The 16,737-nt window shown below is 46.3% G+C and overlaps 1 protein-coding gene across 9 annotated transcripts in view; it reads left to right on the plus strand.

The window, feature by feature from the left end:
• Positions 1-15,260, plus strand: part of EDA (ectodysplasin A) — a gene marked incomplete at its 3' end in the record, with an annotated part of 486,468 nt that extends 471,208 nt beyond the window's left edge. For 2 of the 9 annotated variants that reach the window (XM_084258458.1, XM_084258459.1), the window contains exons 3-8: positions 837-860; positions 6,081-6,260; positions 9,472-9,506; positions 10,461-10,512; positions 13,095-13,225; positions 15,009-15,260. In XM_084258458.1, coding sequence (XP_084114584.1) covers positions 837-860; positions 6,081-6,260; positions 9,472-9,506; positions 10,461-10,512; positions 13,095-13,225; positions 15,009-15,260 — 674 coding nt within the window. Of the gene's footprint in view, positions 1-836; positions 861-6,030; positions 6,261-9,471; positions 9,507-10,460; positions 10,513-13,094; positions 13,226-15,008 lie in introns of all 9 variants that reach the window. The other 7 variants (XM_084258461.1, XM_084258465.1, XM_084258462.1 and 4 more) reach the window with 7 other exon arrangements.
• Positions 15,261-16,737: the final 1,477 nt, after the last annotated feature.

A 16,737-nucleotide genomic window follows, 5' to 3' on the forward strand; every position in this document is an offset into this window, starting at 1 on the left:
ATCTGCATGGGATTTTGGAACAAATTTTAAATACCTGTATTTAAATAAAGTCAAGTCCGCCTATAGAATAAAGAAAGCGGAGTCCCCAGGAAGAAGACACCTAAACTGTGTGTGTCTGGGGAGTGGTTATCACCTAACTATATGAGAGAAACTTGGATTTTCTAAGTGCCCCAATAGATTAACAATATTTCCATTGGAAGTAATTCACAAGAAAATTCTCATAATTTCGCTATTGAAACTGTCTACATTTCTTTCAAAGTATCGTTAACACAGAAAATTACAATGGGAGTGCATGTGCCCTCCACACAGATGAATTAGAGTTGCACTGTTTTAATAAGTAACAGTTTAATTCATGATAAGGAAAGTGACTAAAAACTGAACTGCCACTGCTCTGCTTCTTCCATGACAATGACCCTTTTTTCCTTCCAGCTTCAACGCATGATGCCTCACATCAGTTCCTCACCTGAACTCATGACTCTTCAATCTCAGGACACGCAGAATTAATGGGATGCCGTCCTAAGGTTGTTGAGTTCTGCGTTTGGGAGCATTTCATCTTTATACAGAAGTACCCATTCCCTCACTCCAAAGAACTGAGCCTGAAAGATTTTTCTCCTTAGGGAAGACTCTTCCTTATATCTTTTTTACAACAGTTAGAAAACAGAAACAAACTGGGGAGGTTTGATAATGGGGAGATACCTTGCCAATAACCTGACCCTTGGTGTGGTGCACCCTCAACTGTGCAGTGTCTTGGGGGTCCTTCCTGTGACTGTCTCGGAAAATAAATACTTTCCATCAATTTCCAGTGACTTAATTTTCTCTTTTGTTTTTTTCAACAGGTCCAGTTAAAAATAAGAAAAAGGGTAAGTTAAGCTCCTGATTTTATAAAGTCACTGTCATGTCTTTTCTAAAATTAAAAGAAAAACGAATCAAGGGCAAGGGATTTTTATATTGTTCAATACTGGTTATCCAGTTATTATTTTATTCAATCACACGTTATATTCTTGAGCATTGTAGCTTCCATAGGAAAAGAAATAGAAATTGTTCTTTGGTGATGATCCATGAAAGATAAAATTGTTTCTCTAGCAACATATGAAAGTTTTTTTGTTTTTCTCTCTTGCTCCCTCTTCCATACAATTCAATTTATGTTTCTTTCCTTCATCCTTTCTCGCTCTTTCCCCTATTCTCTCTTCTCCTTTTTAAAATCTCCTTTATCAAATTAGTGCTCAAGTATGACTGAAGTCCTGAGACTATTTGCAGGGGCTCGTTTGGTATACTACCACCTGAGAAATGTCAGTACCCTATTTATTGGTATAAGAGCTGTTCCTGTCCTAGTTCTCACATAGGGAACATATTTCTTGCCTTGGAGTTTCAATACCATTTTCTCTGTGGTGAAAAAACTCGGCTGGAGTATTACTCTTTTCTTTTAGTCTTTTCAAAGAAAATTCTAGTTGAGTGGTTCCATTGTACCTTTGTTGGGTCAGAAAGTCCCCAGTGTACTTGTCATGACCCAAGGGCTTGTACAAGTGCTTGCTTACTTGAAGAGGAGAACACAAAGACAGAATAGGTTCTGAAAAATAGGATCAGGAAATATGTTCTCAAAGAACAAACTACAGAACCAGTTTAAGTGACTATGTTCTGTTTCTGTGTTCTGACCTGGGAGGGGAATAAAGTGAAATTAATGATTTTTTAATGTAAATGCTTTAAGTTAAATTAATCTACCTATTAAGATTTCTAGAGCCTTGTGGAGTAGATTATTAACCCCACACTAGGCCAAAGACTGGCTCTCGCCACTGCCTATCATTTCTCTGAGCACTAGGATACTCTGCCTTGAGCTACCATGATCCATTTGGGAAACCTGTGTCCCTGACACATTCTCTGAGGGATAGCCTGACCTCCTGAAGACCTGAGCTGAGAAAAGTTAGAAAATAGCCAGAGCTGGAGTCAGTAAGGAAAGCTTTCTCCTCGGGGCCTGGGCATTCACCAAGATACCCTGTCTACTAAGAAAGTGAATTTGACTTCAAGCATGTAGTTTTTAACTCTTGGCACATCCCTTTAGAAGAAATCATGACAAGCCTGGGACACTCACCTGACTTAGATGAGGATACCGCCGTCTGCCTCTGACACAAGTCCAGGGATGACCTCTGGTTACAGCTACTCGTTTCTTTCCCCATTCACTCATTCACCAGGCAGTGAATTACCGTCTCATAGCTGTCAAGAGCAGAGATCCAGATATGGAGAAAAATGGTTCCTGTCCTCAACAATCTCCCAGCAGAGCTGAAATTGTGGAAGTGCACCAAGTAATTACAGGGCACCATAAAACAATACTATGGCAGAAGCATGAACAGGGCACTGTGTGAGCCCAAAGAAGGAACAAGTATTTCTCTCTAGAGAAGTGAGGGAGCACATCACAGAGACAGAAGTATTTGACCTGGAATTTGAAGGATGAGAAAAGAGAGGGTGAAGGACAATCTGGCAAAGGGAGTAGCACACTCCTATCTCACAAAGGCATGAAAGAACATGGCATGTTAGGGGCAACAGGGAGTGACTTACCAGATATGGGCATGTGTGTGGTAGGGAGCAACACCCAGTTGCAGTGTTATCCAGTGGATAAGCACTGAGAGAACATTCTCCTAGGGGCAGTGGAAGGCAATTGTCTAGGCTAGAAGTGCTAGAATTACAACTCAGAGAATCCAGCACCTCTAGCAGGGACTCAGATCACTTCCCTTGCACGACTACCTTATATGCAGTCCATTATTGGGAAGAGAATGCACATAGGCCTTAAATACCTACTTTAGCTGAAAGTGGTTTTGAAGCCATTTAATATAGATTTTCTTGGACACAGTGAATAGGCATATTCTTGTAGAGGTAAAATGAGTTGTTCATTAAATTTCCATCCTTTAATGGAATTTTCCCCTTCCTATAACTCACCCACCCAAATAAGCATTTGCCCATTCTCTCTTTCACTTTCTATTTTTCTATTTCTCTCTCACACACATACACACACACACACACACACACACACACATATATATATATATATATATATATATATCTTTCTCTATTGTAGTTGTTCCCTCAAAAATATGGCTTTAGCTAAAATATTCTGGAAATGCCCCTTTTGTGAGTTTTGGCTTCAAACAAAAATGCATATATTCTTTCATCCAAGACCTATACATGATAACTTTCTAAGCCCAAATGTCTCTGGGCTTCCATATTATGAAGCGCTCTGTTAAAGTGAGGAAATCTGGAGACGGAATTCAGTCCCATAAAGTCATTCTCTTGGTTCATGGTTCATCCTGTACAGCATCTCTCTGGGCCAACTTTCTGTAAGCAGGCAAGTATAAGGAGCACATAGGACTAAACCTAGTTGCAGAGGAGTAAAAGGGCCAGCTGCCCTTTTACATAGCTAAATCACAGCAGGAGCTTTTTCCCAAATGCCTTCTAATATTTTCACAAGTGAACATTCTCTGTTTTTATACTACAACAATTATTCTCTTTGACTGGGGAAGTTTCTGGCTCTAATTCTTCCAAAATTGCTTTAGCAATCACAGGAGACTCACAGTCTTGACACTGAAGTTTGTGTTAGCCACAGAACACCTTCTGGCTCAAAAACCACTATTTGGCCTGCAAATGTTGGGTATAGGACAGTACGTACCATCCTCTGTCTGTGGCACCCAGAGAACAATAACAGAAAGGCAAGCCTTACAACTAGACTAGAGAAGTTCCTGGACAACCAGAGCTAAGTCGTTCCCTTATGGAACATTAGTCTGGACAGGAAATTTAAAGAAATCATCGAGGCCAACCTCCTCATTTCACTGATGGAGAAACTAAGGCTCAGGGAGAGGAAGGGATTTGCCCAAAGTGCATCCATGTCAGAGCTGGGGCTTACAGCCTTATCTCCTGATTACATATTCTGTGTTCTTTCCACTACACTAGCTAGAATGGAAACTTGAGCACTGAATAAGCCTGACTTGGAAGCTGCCCAAATCTGAAGGGAGATGACTTTCCTGTTCAGTATCTTGAAATTGGCTAACTCTAGAAACAACAGATCAAATCTTTTGCTGCTAAGTACAGGGAAAATGCCAAAGCTTTTGCCTCCAGGTCTTTAAGGCCACAGGGACTCTGCCTTGGAGGGTGGCTCTCTGGACCTTTCTTCCTTCCTTTTCCTCCCTGTGCAAGGGGCCCCACAAAGACCCCGTTGTTTCATTCCAAATGCAGATGTGTTTAGACTTGCACTCCTGACCTCTTGAGTAGTGTTACCATGGCAATTGTGTTTCTTGAACATGTGGTGTTGCTCTTAATGAAGGACCTAACAAATCAGAACAGGATTCCCCCACCTAAGAATCTAGAAAACAGAGGATCAGAATCAGTAAAATGTTTAAAGTAAGACTTGAGAGGGTTGTATTTAAAACTAAGGAATTATCCCACATAAAGACAGCCTGATGGAGTCAGGCGGAAGGCTCCCACTCCTGGGACTTCCACAGCATTGTAAGGAAATGGTAAAGGGAGGAGAAGAACAGTCAGCTGTGACCACCTGCAGGGCTGGAATTGAACTACAGAGAACAGAGGATGTGAACAGGAGGAGCCAGAGGTGTTGGTTGAAGGCCACAAGTGTGACACAATCAACATAACTACATCCTGGTGGGACTATTGGAAGGGCTGGAATATGGACTAGGAGTGAAGAGACTGCCCTGGAGAGATAGTGAGAAGGAGACAGGGAGGAGTCGGTGGACTTCATTAATAATGTGTTCAAGAACAGGGCTTCTGAGGAAAGATTCTGGGAAGCTGGAATGTTTAAATAAAAATGGAAGTTGCTGTACTCTATTTCCTGCTTGCTTGGGACATGGGACAGAAGACTGCCCTGCCCCTGTTCATTGCACACATACTATCTCTGAGACCGGTAAGTGATGAATTATGTGATCCATAAACAAACAGTAAAGTTTGATAGGTGGCAGTGTCTTCCAGTATATGAGGGTTATTATGTATATAATGGAGACTATTCTCTATCTACAAAGAGAATAGAGTAAGGGTTTAAAGCACCACAGGACGAATTTCAGTCAAATATAGGGAAGAACTTCCTAACAATGAGGGGGTGATAAACATTGGAACATGTCACCAAGGGAGTGTGCAGAATTTCCTTTCCCAGAGATCTTTTAAAATAGGGTTGAGAGAGGTCATCTAAGAAAGCACAATCTGACTCCTACCTCCTCTTCAACTATCTCTGCTTTTACCTTCCCCCCTCTCTCTTCTCTTTCTGTGTCTCTCTCCCTCCCTTCCTCTACCTTTATTTCCCCCTCCTCTTTTTGCCTCACCTACCTCCACATCCCACCCCTCCTCCTCTCCCAAACACCTTCCCATTCCTTATTCCCCACTAGCACCACCTTCTTCCCACCTCTATTTCCTGTATATCCTGGCTCCTTTAGGAAGCCTTCCCTGAGCAGGTGGTGTTCCTAAGGTCAGGCTGTCCTCTGAGCTCCTTTGCATTCACAGCAAGTCCACCAATTTGGGAAGTAAACATGAAAGTTGCATTCTTCAACAATAGCCCATTCTGAAAAGAACCACAAAATGACCCATAGGTCTGGCCACTTGGTGATTTTGATGCTTTGCACTCAGTTCAAATGCAACCTCCCTTTTGAAGGCTTCCCTGAACTCTTCAGCATTGTATCCTTTACTGCTAATATAGAATAACTATCCTGTGACTCTGTCTGGTTCCCCACTAGACTGAGCTCCTTGAGGGCCATTTATTTCTAGACCTTCAAACCCAGTTCTGTAAATGATTATTCATGAAAGGGACTAGGGAGTGTGTGTGTATGCTCACGTGTGTGTGTGTGTGTGTGTGTGTGTGCAAGAGAGAAAGAGAGAGAGAGAAAGAGAGAGACAGATGACCAAAGTTCTTTTTTGAGATAATTTGATCTTCTTTGATGCCCAGCATCTAGCGCCATATTGCCTACCTCTTTAACAGCAGGAACTCCCAAAGGGCTGACTGGAAGTGTGAAAGTGTGTCACTATAAGTCTGTGAAATCGTGACAGTACACTCTCTATCAATAACTACAAATATAACACTGAATCTTATTTTTCAGGAAAGAAAGCAGGACCTCCTGGGCCCAATGGTCCCCCAGGACCTCCAGGACCTCCAGGACCCCAAGGGCCCCCAGGGATTCCTGGGATTCCTGGAATTCCAGGAACAACTGTTATGGGACCACCTGGTCCTCCAGGACCTCCGGGTCCTCAAGGACCTCCTGGCCTCCAGGGACCTTCTGGTGAGTTCCTCTGTCTCTCCACTCTCAGGTGTCCTACAAGTACTTTAATAGAGCAGGATTGGGTGATCCTGAGAGCAATTTCCAATAGGGGGGATGGCAGTGGTGTGCCATCATTTGGTTTGGTGGCAGGACAGGGCTCGTAAATGAGTGCAGAGTTAGGGATTAAAAAGCCAGTAGAGCCTGATCTACTCTAACGTCTTGTTTTAACTAACCTGTCAAGAATAGGCCACCTGTCCTTGCCCTGTTCTTAACCCATCCATCAGAAGTCTTTCTCCCTGACTCAAGGCCTCCCTGTAGTGGCCATTCAACTCTAACAAGCCAGAAACAGAGCCCTGAGGTTTGACCAAAGTTCTTTTGTGAGATGTATTTGATTTTCTCTGATGCCCAGCATCTAGCCCCACATTGCTGTTGTTGCATTAGAAATAGGCTATGGGGAAGAATAATGGGGGCTAGTCAAAATGACATTCCCTAGAAGAGTCTTATCCTGTAAACACTGAAGTACCTTTCCCTTAGACAAATAGTCGCTGATCATCAAGAGTCAGAAACTTACAAGTGACTCACACTTTAGAAGTAAACCCAGGCACCAAGGTCATCCTGTCAAGAAACCAAGTGCTTCTTGCACTTGAACCCACCACATTGCCCATTCAAATGGTTTTTAATCCCTTTGCATCTTCCCTCTTGGGCCCTGAAGGATTTCCAAAAAGTAGGGCTACAGATACACGTCTGCCCTAAATTTTGGAGTTGACACAAGTCAGACTGCCTAGTCTTAAGTCAGTTATTCCTGCTCCTGCCACTTTCTTGTATCTCAGGGCTTTAGAGTAATGGACTCTTTCTAGCTGATTTCTCTAGGTCCTAGAAATCTGCTGCAGGACTCAGATTCTTTGACTTAAAACAGTGCAAAGTCTTAGGGGACAGCTCCCTGTTTGTGGGTTCTCACCCATGCACTCACAATTGCAAGATGCCACTCTGGCTCAGGATGCAATAATAATGTTTATTTAGAAAGGGGAGAGAGAGAGAAAGAAATTGGGAGTTTCTAAGGCCATAAAAGGCAAAGAGTCCTGATCCAGATTGTGCCCACAGCATCCAGTAGTCCAAAGGCTGCTCATATAAGATGGCACTGTCCCTTTGACAAGAGCCTGGAGCTGGTGGCATGCTGTAAAGCAGCAGGACAAGATCCAACTCACGGTGAGAGCTGGAGGTGATCACAGGTGGCGTGAGTGAGATGGCACCACAGCAGCCAGCAGCAGCAATATGAAGGCCAGACTGGACAGCGCTGGCGGCAAGAGCACCAGGAGGTGCCAGAGGATCAGAGACGGTGAACAGCTCTTAGAAATGGCTCAGCACAGGTCAGCAGTGCTCCTCAGCTGGTGGTGGTGCCAGAGGCACCAGTTGCCGGTGTTATAGCTCTCAGAGATGCTGTTGGAATAAGTCAACAGCACACAGCTCTTTCAGAGACACTGGACACAGGAGCAGAGGTCAAGCTTCAGTTTGAAGCAGAGATCAGAGTCCCAACAAATCTCCCCAATGAGTCTGTCTGCAAAGGTTTGAATCCTGATGAATCTGTGGGAAGCTATCTGATGAGTCCTCCAAAACCTTGGCTTATGTCCCCTTCAAGGTCCCTACCTTTCTAACCTGATTGGTCCATTTACAATTCCAGCTGTTAGTGCCGGTCAAGCTCAATTCGGATTGGTCTGTTACAGTCCTGAATGATCTCCAAAACCTCGAATGGCACCTACAGGAGCTCGAAGCTGTTTAGTCCATTTACAATTCAAGCATGATATTTTTTTTTCTTTTGTTTTCTATGTATTTTTTTACATCGTTGTTCATTTTTAAACAATATTTGCTTCCCCCGCCCCCTCAGGTGTAGCCCCCATAGAATTTCCTTCACCAATGCGCACCCGTGCACCATCACATTAGTCCCCTGTGCTCCTCCCTTCATCCCTCTGATCCTTTCCCTCCCCCTCCGCTATAGGATGTCTCTGATTTATAATTGTCTGTTTTTGTTTTGTGGTGTTTTGTATTGTTACTATTTTTTTTCTATTTTTTTTAATTTGGTTCCCCTATATTCCTGTTATAAATGAAACCATCCAATATTTTTCTTTTTCCTTCTGGCTTATTTCACTGATCATAATTCCTTCTAACTCCATCCACATTGCTGCAATGGCATGAGTTTATCTTTTTGGAATGCTGAGTAATATTCCATGGTGTATATGTACCACCTCTTCTTGATCCAGTCATCTATTTATGGGCATTTGGGTTGTTTCCAGGTTTTACCTATTGTAAACAATGCTGCAGTAAACATAGGGTACATGTGTTCTTTTGAATCAATGTTTTTGTGTCCTTTGGGTAGATCCTTAGGAGTGGAATTCCAACATGATATTTAAAAGTGAAACCCTGGCCAGCTGTCCAGACCCAACCTAAGCTGAGGTTCGACAGGCAATTGCTGCAGCCGCAGCTCTTGGAGCCCCCAGGCTGACCAGGAGGCTGCCACAGCACAGCCCAGGCTGCCACCACTGCAGCTTGGAGCTGGCCCTCAGGCTGCACATACCAAGGGGTGGCTCTCTCCAGGGCCTGCCCTCAAACCTGGCCATGATCCGTGGCAGCAGCAGTCACAGGACTCCTGTTTCCAACTCATAGTTCCAATGGGGCCAATCAATGTTACTATGGCCACAAGACAGATTTTTTTTTCCCCACAATCATTCCCCATATATTAACTGAGCTCTTTGTATGTGCAAGAGATATTGATATTGATAAGTTGTCCCTGTTCTCATGGAATTTAGGTTCTAGTAGAGGGGAGAAGTCATTAAAGAAGCAAGATATTTACAAAGGACAATGGCTCTATGAAGAAAAATTAATAGCAAAGGGAGCAAAGGTAACCACCATTGTCTCGGGGTGATAAGAAGCTCTCTCATCTGTCTCTGTGGGTGCTCGGTTGGACTTGACTGGGACAAACATTGACTGGAGCCCACTTTCCCCAGTGAGTGTTGGTCCCACTGAAGGTGCAGGTCAGGGAAAGAGGTGAAGGCAGTAGGGGTGTCCTTTGCCATGCCAGAACCCTTCATTGACTCTCAGTGGGGCTCTGAGCCATGGAGACTAAAAATCAGACAGAGCATGGCTGCAGGGAGTAAGACTTGCTGCCACTGGCTGCCTGGGTGAGGAGAAAAGGAAGTAGAAATGATATGACCTCTGATTGTCCTGTCCTATTTTGCAGGTGCTGCTGATAAAGCTGGAACACGAGAAAACCAGGTTGGCTGGGAATTGCTGTTCCTGGGGAAAAGGGAAGGCTACAGGCTAGAGCCACCTTTGAGTTTGCTCCCTATCACATTTGTTGAGGCTCTGTTTTTGAGAGGATAACCTGGAGGTTCTGAGGTTTCTGCACTCACAAACCCCCTTCCCTCTCCGCGAACAGAAAAGCTTTGCCCCAGGGCCTGCCTTTAGTTAACAGAACTGAGCCTTACCGTGGCCATCTTTCCTCACGCCACAGGAGACAGAGGGTTACTATATCCAAACTGAGTAGTCAGCTGAAGTGAGCTGCCAGTCAGGCCCATTCACCTGGGGCCTCCGACTCCCCAGCCACTCTAGACCCCTTGTCGGCACTCAGACTGCCTAGGCTCAGCAGCTTCAAAGTATAAGAGAATGTCCTTGAAAATCAGCCAGCCAGCTCCAGGCCAAGCCCAGCCCGGGCTTCTGCCATAATGGCCTAAAAGACTCCTCTCTAGTCTCAGAGCTTCCTAATGTGTCTCTATTGGCAAATTCTGCTGCCTTGCTTTGTCTCATGTCAGCCTCCCTCGCTACAGCTGTTTGGCTACGGTGATAAATCTACACAGCTGTACAGTGCTTGATGACTTGTAGGGCAGTTTTATATCCATCACCTCATTTGATCCTCAAGTATCCCTGTGAGAGAGACCAGACAGAGATTCTTCTAATCCCCATGCTTATAGTTCCCCAATTAGGGAACTGAGGCTGAGAAGCATTGCATTGGACTGAGGTCACAGAGCTAGAAAGTGGCAGAGCTACAAAATAATATTACCCTCTGGTAGAAGTCTTGTCACTAGCATCCCAAGACAGGGGAGAGTGACCAGAATTGGGATATGAAAGGAGACTAGAAGTCAGAGGTAGAAACATGGAAAATGAGAAGAAGTAAACATGGGAACAAGAAACCATTTCTCACCGTGACTCCTCTGTCTTTCGTCCTCCCAGCCAGCTGTGGTGCATCTACAGGGCCAAGGGTCAGCGATTCAAGTCAAGAATGGTAAGAGTCAAAGCAGGCTATCTTCTTACCCCCAGCCATCAAGTAATTACCCAGCCTCTTTCTTCCCAGGCCCCTGAGGTAACCTTGGCACTAGGGAGCCATTCTTGACTCCATTTTGCCCTCTGCTGGCTGTCCTGAGTAAATGTTTGCACCAAGACCCATTGCTATTACACCCAGTTGTGTTTGGAATCACTAACAAGGAAACCGAAAATGACTTGAAACATCATATAGACCAGGGATTCTTGGGAGATGGAGGTTATATCAGAGTCACCACAGGGTTATGTGTGATTTGATAAACATTTTCACAATACAAAAAAAGAGAAGGTAAAACTTCATAAAATTCTTGCCTAATGAGTGGGAAATGGATGGGGGAGGGGGGTTTCTCTCAGGGAAGGGGGAAGCATGTTAGACTGTCCAGGGAGTGTGAGATGCCAGTGTCTGTAAAAGGAGGAAGCAAGTTAATGAGGTTAAGCAAACTGATTGGATGTAACCCCTGCATTTAAAAGATGGGGCAACAGAGGCCCAGAGAGATTGGATAATCCCCTAAGAAATCATATTGCCCAATATTTGTATGGTGCTTTAGAGTTTTCAACATGCTTTCTTTGTCTTTTATTGTATTTGATCCTCATCACAACCCTATGAGGTAGGTATTGGCTCCTTTTCACAAAGACAGAAACTAAAGCTCAGAGAGAGGTTAGTTGAACTGCCCAAGATGGCAGTTGCATGTAGGAGCTGGAATCCAAAACTGCATTTGTCTGACTCTTGCCACTGCATTATGCTACTTCAGTAATGTGTGTGTACACTCCGCTGAATGATTAGGTTCATTTTCTTCCCCAAAGAGACATGAATATTCATTAAAGAACAGCACTTTGAAATAATGTCCAGTCCACAGGGTGTGCAAAGCCTAAAATGTATGTACCCCCAGGAGCCTGGGAAGCACCAAACTAGCCAAGATACCAGATTCTTACAGAGCTCTGAGTGGAAGGGAAGGGCCATGAGTGCAGAAACAGTAAGTGAAGGTTAAAGAAACCTGCTACATGGAAACAGCTTCTAAGCGCCCAGTCAGTCCTGAACTGATTGTACTAAAGCTTCCTTAATGATTAGGCTTCATTACATCCTGAACTGCCACCTGGACACTTGACTTCATAGTCTCAAAAATAATAAGTAGCAACAGAATGACCCCAAAACCCAAGTGGCCTACTGGGACCAGGTTGCCTTGGGCCCCAGGGCTCTGGGTGAGCCTTGATCACCATCTGTCCAGGGAGGAGTGAGACAGGCAGGAAATATTTATTTGGGTGTCGATATGGGTGACCTCAGTCTTCATTCCATGCCAGAAGCTTCAAATACTTCTCCTACTACCACAAAACTATACTGGTTCCAACCCTTCTGGGCCCATCCCCAGTAGTTCTTTAGTTCTACCAGAACTGCGTTGTTCTTTAGTTCTACCAGACACACAATGGAGGGGCTCAGGGGTGAAAGGGCATCATGAAGAGCATACTATTGAAGGAACAGAGCCTAGGCCTTTCTGTCCCAAATTCTGTCCCATCTATGCCTATGTAACCCCCTCAAGGAAAGATGGCTACCTTTCCCAGAAGGCCAGTTTCTTTAATCCTCAGAGAAGCAGTCTTCTCAGACTAATCAAGGATGGCTGCTTAAAATATAATTTCTTAGGTTAAGAATGTCTGGTTTACAGGAAAAGCCCCATAGGCTTGGAAGTCTTCCTCTTGTAGCAGGAAGGAACAGCTTTCTTGCTGAAAGATAGAAAAGGAAGCTCCTGACCCCTCCATGCTGACCCCCACTGTCCAACCAAGGTTGTGTGACGGCCCCTCGCCCCCCAGCAAGGGTGGAGCCGAGAGACAGGTGCTTTTCCAGTGGTGCCTGGGCTCCCAGACACCCTCACCCAACCCCCTGGCCGGTTCTGGTGCAGCTTGGTGGTCTATCCCTTAGTTTAATAAAGCTCCCTCTTCCCTGTGGGGCCATATTACTGGTGGTCACTAGCTCCGCTGACTCCCCCCAATCCCTAAGGTTCTCCAAACGGACTGTTGTTTGACTTGTTTTCTGAGGACCAGGGAGACTTTCCAGAAAGGAATGAATGTGGAGGAAGTATAAAAAGAAATTTCTTAAGGAGAAGAGAGAAAAAGCCATGAACCTAGGAAATAAGAGCTCTGGCTGGAGAAGTGAAGCAGAATAATAAGGACTAGCCTGCCACTCAGTGTCTGAATTTTGCCTGTGCAGGCCCCCGACAACAAAAAAAAATAGGACAGTGTGCCCACTCTCCTCAAATTCCCCCACCTCCAGTTCCAGCAAGAAGGTGTTGGTTAAAAACCCTTACAGATAAAAAGGTCAAGAAAGGAAGGAGGAAGACAGCCAGGCACCCAGGGACCTGAGGCAGGCCCCCGACAGCCACTTTACAAACAGAACACTTTCTCTTCTTCCAAAGGCTGTTCTTTAAAGCTCGGCCTTTGAGGCTCTCCAGGTTGCATTGGGCTGGGTTGGGGGTTGTTTACTGTTTGATGTTTCTTATTTCTATTGCCCAGATTATTCTGACATGTACTGAGTGACTGCCCTTCTCTCATACTGAGATCTTTCAGGTGGAGTGCTCAATGACTGGTCTCGCATCACCATGAATCCCAAGGTGTTTAAGCTACATCCCCGAAGCGGGGAGCTGGAGGTACTGGTGGACGGCACCTACTTCATCTATAGTCAGGTAGAAGTGAGTACGGTCTTAGGCCTAACTCTTCTTATATTCAGGATGCAGATCCGGTGCAGGCCACACAAGGGCACTGTGGAGCCAGCCAAGACCAGCCAATGGCTAAAGTCCAGCTTTGGAGAGTGAGGGGAGTGGGGGCACCACCCTGGGAGCGAGTAGAAAGGAAGAGAGGGAAGGAGGTGCTGCTTTGTTTTTGTTTTTGTTTTTGTTTTTCCCAGCCAGCTGTGGTAGAAAAATTGAAAAGAGAGACACCCTGCTATCTGATCCCATCCTGCAGGGCCTCAGGCCCCTGTTTCCCTGCTGAGCTGTTTGACTTAACTGCCAAACCCTTACTGCCTGAGTATATTCTTTGAGAGTCAGTTCCAGGGCTGCTGAGAACCCCTTCCTCCAACTTCACTAACTTGGACATTATAATCAGAATTGCTCCAGGGACTTCCTTGCCACCTCAGAGAGATTTCTGGCTGTCTTTACTTCCTCTTTCCCCTACTGTGTCTCTACCACTCTGTTTCTCTGGCTTTCTTGCCTCCTGCCTGCTGGCATTCTCCCACTCCTTTTTTCCCTCTGTGTTTACTCTGCCCTGGGCCCACTCCCAGTGCCCATCTGCCAGTGCCCATCTCAGTCCACCCATTGTTTACCTTATTTGGGGAGACTCCCCAGAGCTTGAGGGAGATGAAACCTGAGATTGGTGCTTCTGTGGAGCAGGCAGCCAGCAAGCAGATGGACAGAAAAAGCACCAAGCCCACACACAGGTCTCACAGGAAAGTGGTCAGAGAAGATGGGTTAACAAGCATTGACTAATCCCAACAAGCACCCTGGCCCCACTGGGGCCCTACAGGACCCAAGAAACTATGTGGCATTTGATATAACTGCTCCCTCCTGAAGAGTCTGTGGAAGGAGCAACATCTCATAAAGTGATTTGCGGGGGGGGGGGGGGGGGAGGGCAGATGAAGGTCCCAGTCCCCAAGGGCTGGGTGTAATCCCATTGTCCTATGGGCCATTTCTTCTAAAACTCCTGTTGGTGTGTAGAATATGATGGATAAGGACAGTGAAAAATAGAAAAAGTAATTTTCTGGGCCTAGGAGAGAACCAAGCATGATCTCAGGCCTTGCACAACAACACACTGTCCAAGTCCCCTTGCCACCTGGCCATTGAACATGTTAGCACTCCCTCCTGGCCACAAAGTAAAGGTAGGGGCCTGGGTCTCCCCCATCCAGATTCTTTATCTCATTTATGGTAGACAACTCCCCATGTTCCTGGATCTGTTTTCTCACTCATGAGACAAGAGGGCCCAGGAACAGTGTGAGCATCTGAGAGACAAATTCAGCTGTGAGGGTGGGGAGCCATGGGTTGACTGAGCAGCCCTTAAAGAGCTGAAGATTACTGCACCCTCTCTGGGGAATCAGGGACTTCTACATTTATCCACCTATAGTCCTTGGGGCTTGAAATCGGAAGTTAGTTTCTATTTGTTGGTACCTAATGGGTGGAGAGCGTGCCAGGGCCCAGGAGGGTAGCAGGGGAGAAGTAGAGGGAAGCAAAGAGGTAAATAAGGCCTGGTCTTGCCTCAAAGTTTATAAGGGGGCCACTGGAGCCAGGAGGCCTGTAGGGCAGGGCAGTCTGCCCTCACCTGGCCTTTCCCATTGGCTGAGGACCAAGACCTTCAGATGGCACTGTCCCCTTCATGAGGTGCTTGCACAGCTTATCTGAGAAGGGCCCTTCTTTTCGGCAGGGGAGGGCCCCACTCTCTCTTTCCTCTCTTCCCCAATCCCTTCTTGTTGCCTCCACCCAGGTATACTACATCAACTTCACTGACTTTGCCAGCTATGAGGTGGTCGTGGATGAGAAGCCCTTCCTACAGTGTACCCGCAGTATCGAGACAGGCAAAACCAACTATAACACTTGTTACACCGCGGGTGTCTGCCTTCTGAAAGCCCGGCAGAAGATCGCTGTGAAGATGGTGCACGCCGACATCTCCATCAACATGAGCAAACACACCACCTTCTTTGGGGCCATCAGGCTGGGCGAGGCCCCTGCCTCCTAGATTCCCCCCATTTTGCCCCTGCCCATGCCCCTGCCCCAGGTTTGGGAGCCAGGACTCCCAGAGCCTCTCAGTACATCCTCAGAGAGAAGCGTCCCAGTGCTATTTATTCCCCAGTGACTCTGGGATGACAAGGCCTGTTTGACTTTCCAGAATGACCTTGAGTTAACAGGACATTTGATGGAGCCCCAGGGTTCACATGAAGCAGAACCTTCCTCCTTAGCTCCATGTTGACTGGCTGCTGTGTGACTCTTAGACCCCAGGGTCACTGTAGTCAGACTTGTCATTTGTTGCACTAAAATGAGGGTTCAGGGCAGCAGGCAAGAGAAAGCCAAGGTGTCCTTCAGACTCTGGGGGCGAACATCTGACCCAAGAGGGATGCTGCTCCTCTCTTGGGTGATAGGGAGAGAGGGGGCAGGGATGTGGCAGCCTAAGGAGAGGGTGAGGGTGGGGAGAGTCAGGTGCTGATGACAGAAACCCAGGACAAACCTTTCGAGCCCATAGAGCCCATGTCCTTGGCAGTGGAAGCATCCTCGTTGCCCTGTACTGCCACCTACTAGCAGGTTCATGCAGGTCAGAAGGCCCATCCGCTCAGGCTGAGACCTAGATGGCAGCACCTTACCTGGCTTCAGACAGGTTGCTCTTCCCTGGGACCCCTGCGGGGAAGAACCACAGACCTGCTTGCTGCAGAACCTGAAGCCATAGTTTGAAGCAAAAGTCTTTCACTTTGTTTACAGCTGTGCTCCACACTCAGAAAATTCCCTGGGTCACCTCCCCATCGTCAGCCCTCCACCCTGACGACCTCCTGTCTTCTCTCTCCACAGAGCCTACCTCTGTCTGAGACAGGTGCCTAACCCAGAACCTGGACTTACATGAGTCTGGGATACTCTTTAGATTGCCTGGGCACGAAGAGAATTTTCCATTTATGGAGCCACACAAATATTCTGGTGGAGTTGCATCTGCGGGCAAAGGGTTCAACCAGATGCACCTCCAGAATCCCCTTCCTGTTCGAATGTTAGACAGCTGCCATGACAGCCTGCTAACATCCCCAAACCCTAGCACATGCCTGGGCATCAGCACCGTGGAGCTTTGCTGCCTGACCCAGAAAGGGTGAGAGGTGCAGAAAGGGCAGATGGGGTTTCTTATCGTTTGTCTTTCAAATTTACTGTAGTCCGAGTGCTCACGAGCCCAGTCCTTATCCAAAAGGACGGCAGCGACACCCTGCTGACCCACCTTTTCTTCAGAAAGCCACAGTAAATTCCACTACAGGTTCAGGGTTCAGGAGATGCTGGCATCTAAGGTGAGGTCTCTGCCCTCTAGTCAGTTCCAAGGACACCTTGCCCCTATCCTAAACTTCCCACTGGGTCAGTGGTGGGACCTTTCAAGGGCCTAATAACTGTCCAGGCCCTACTTGGCTTCTGGGCATGAGGTCTAACCCAAGACTATGAGGGACAGTCTGGCTGCTTTTGCTTCTGAAAGG

This window comes from Talpa europaea (assembly GCF_964194135.1).
Source record: "Talpa europaea genome assembly, chromosome: X".
Classification (NCBI taxonomy): domain Eukaryota; kingdom Metazoa; phylum Chordata; class Mammalia; order Eulipotyphla; family Talpidae; genus Talpa; species Talpa europaea.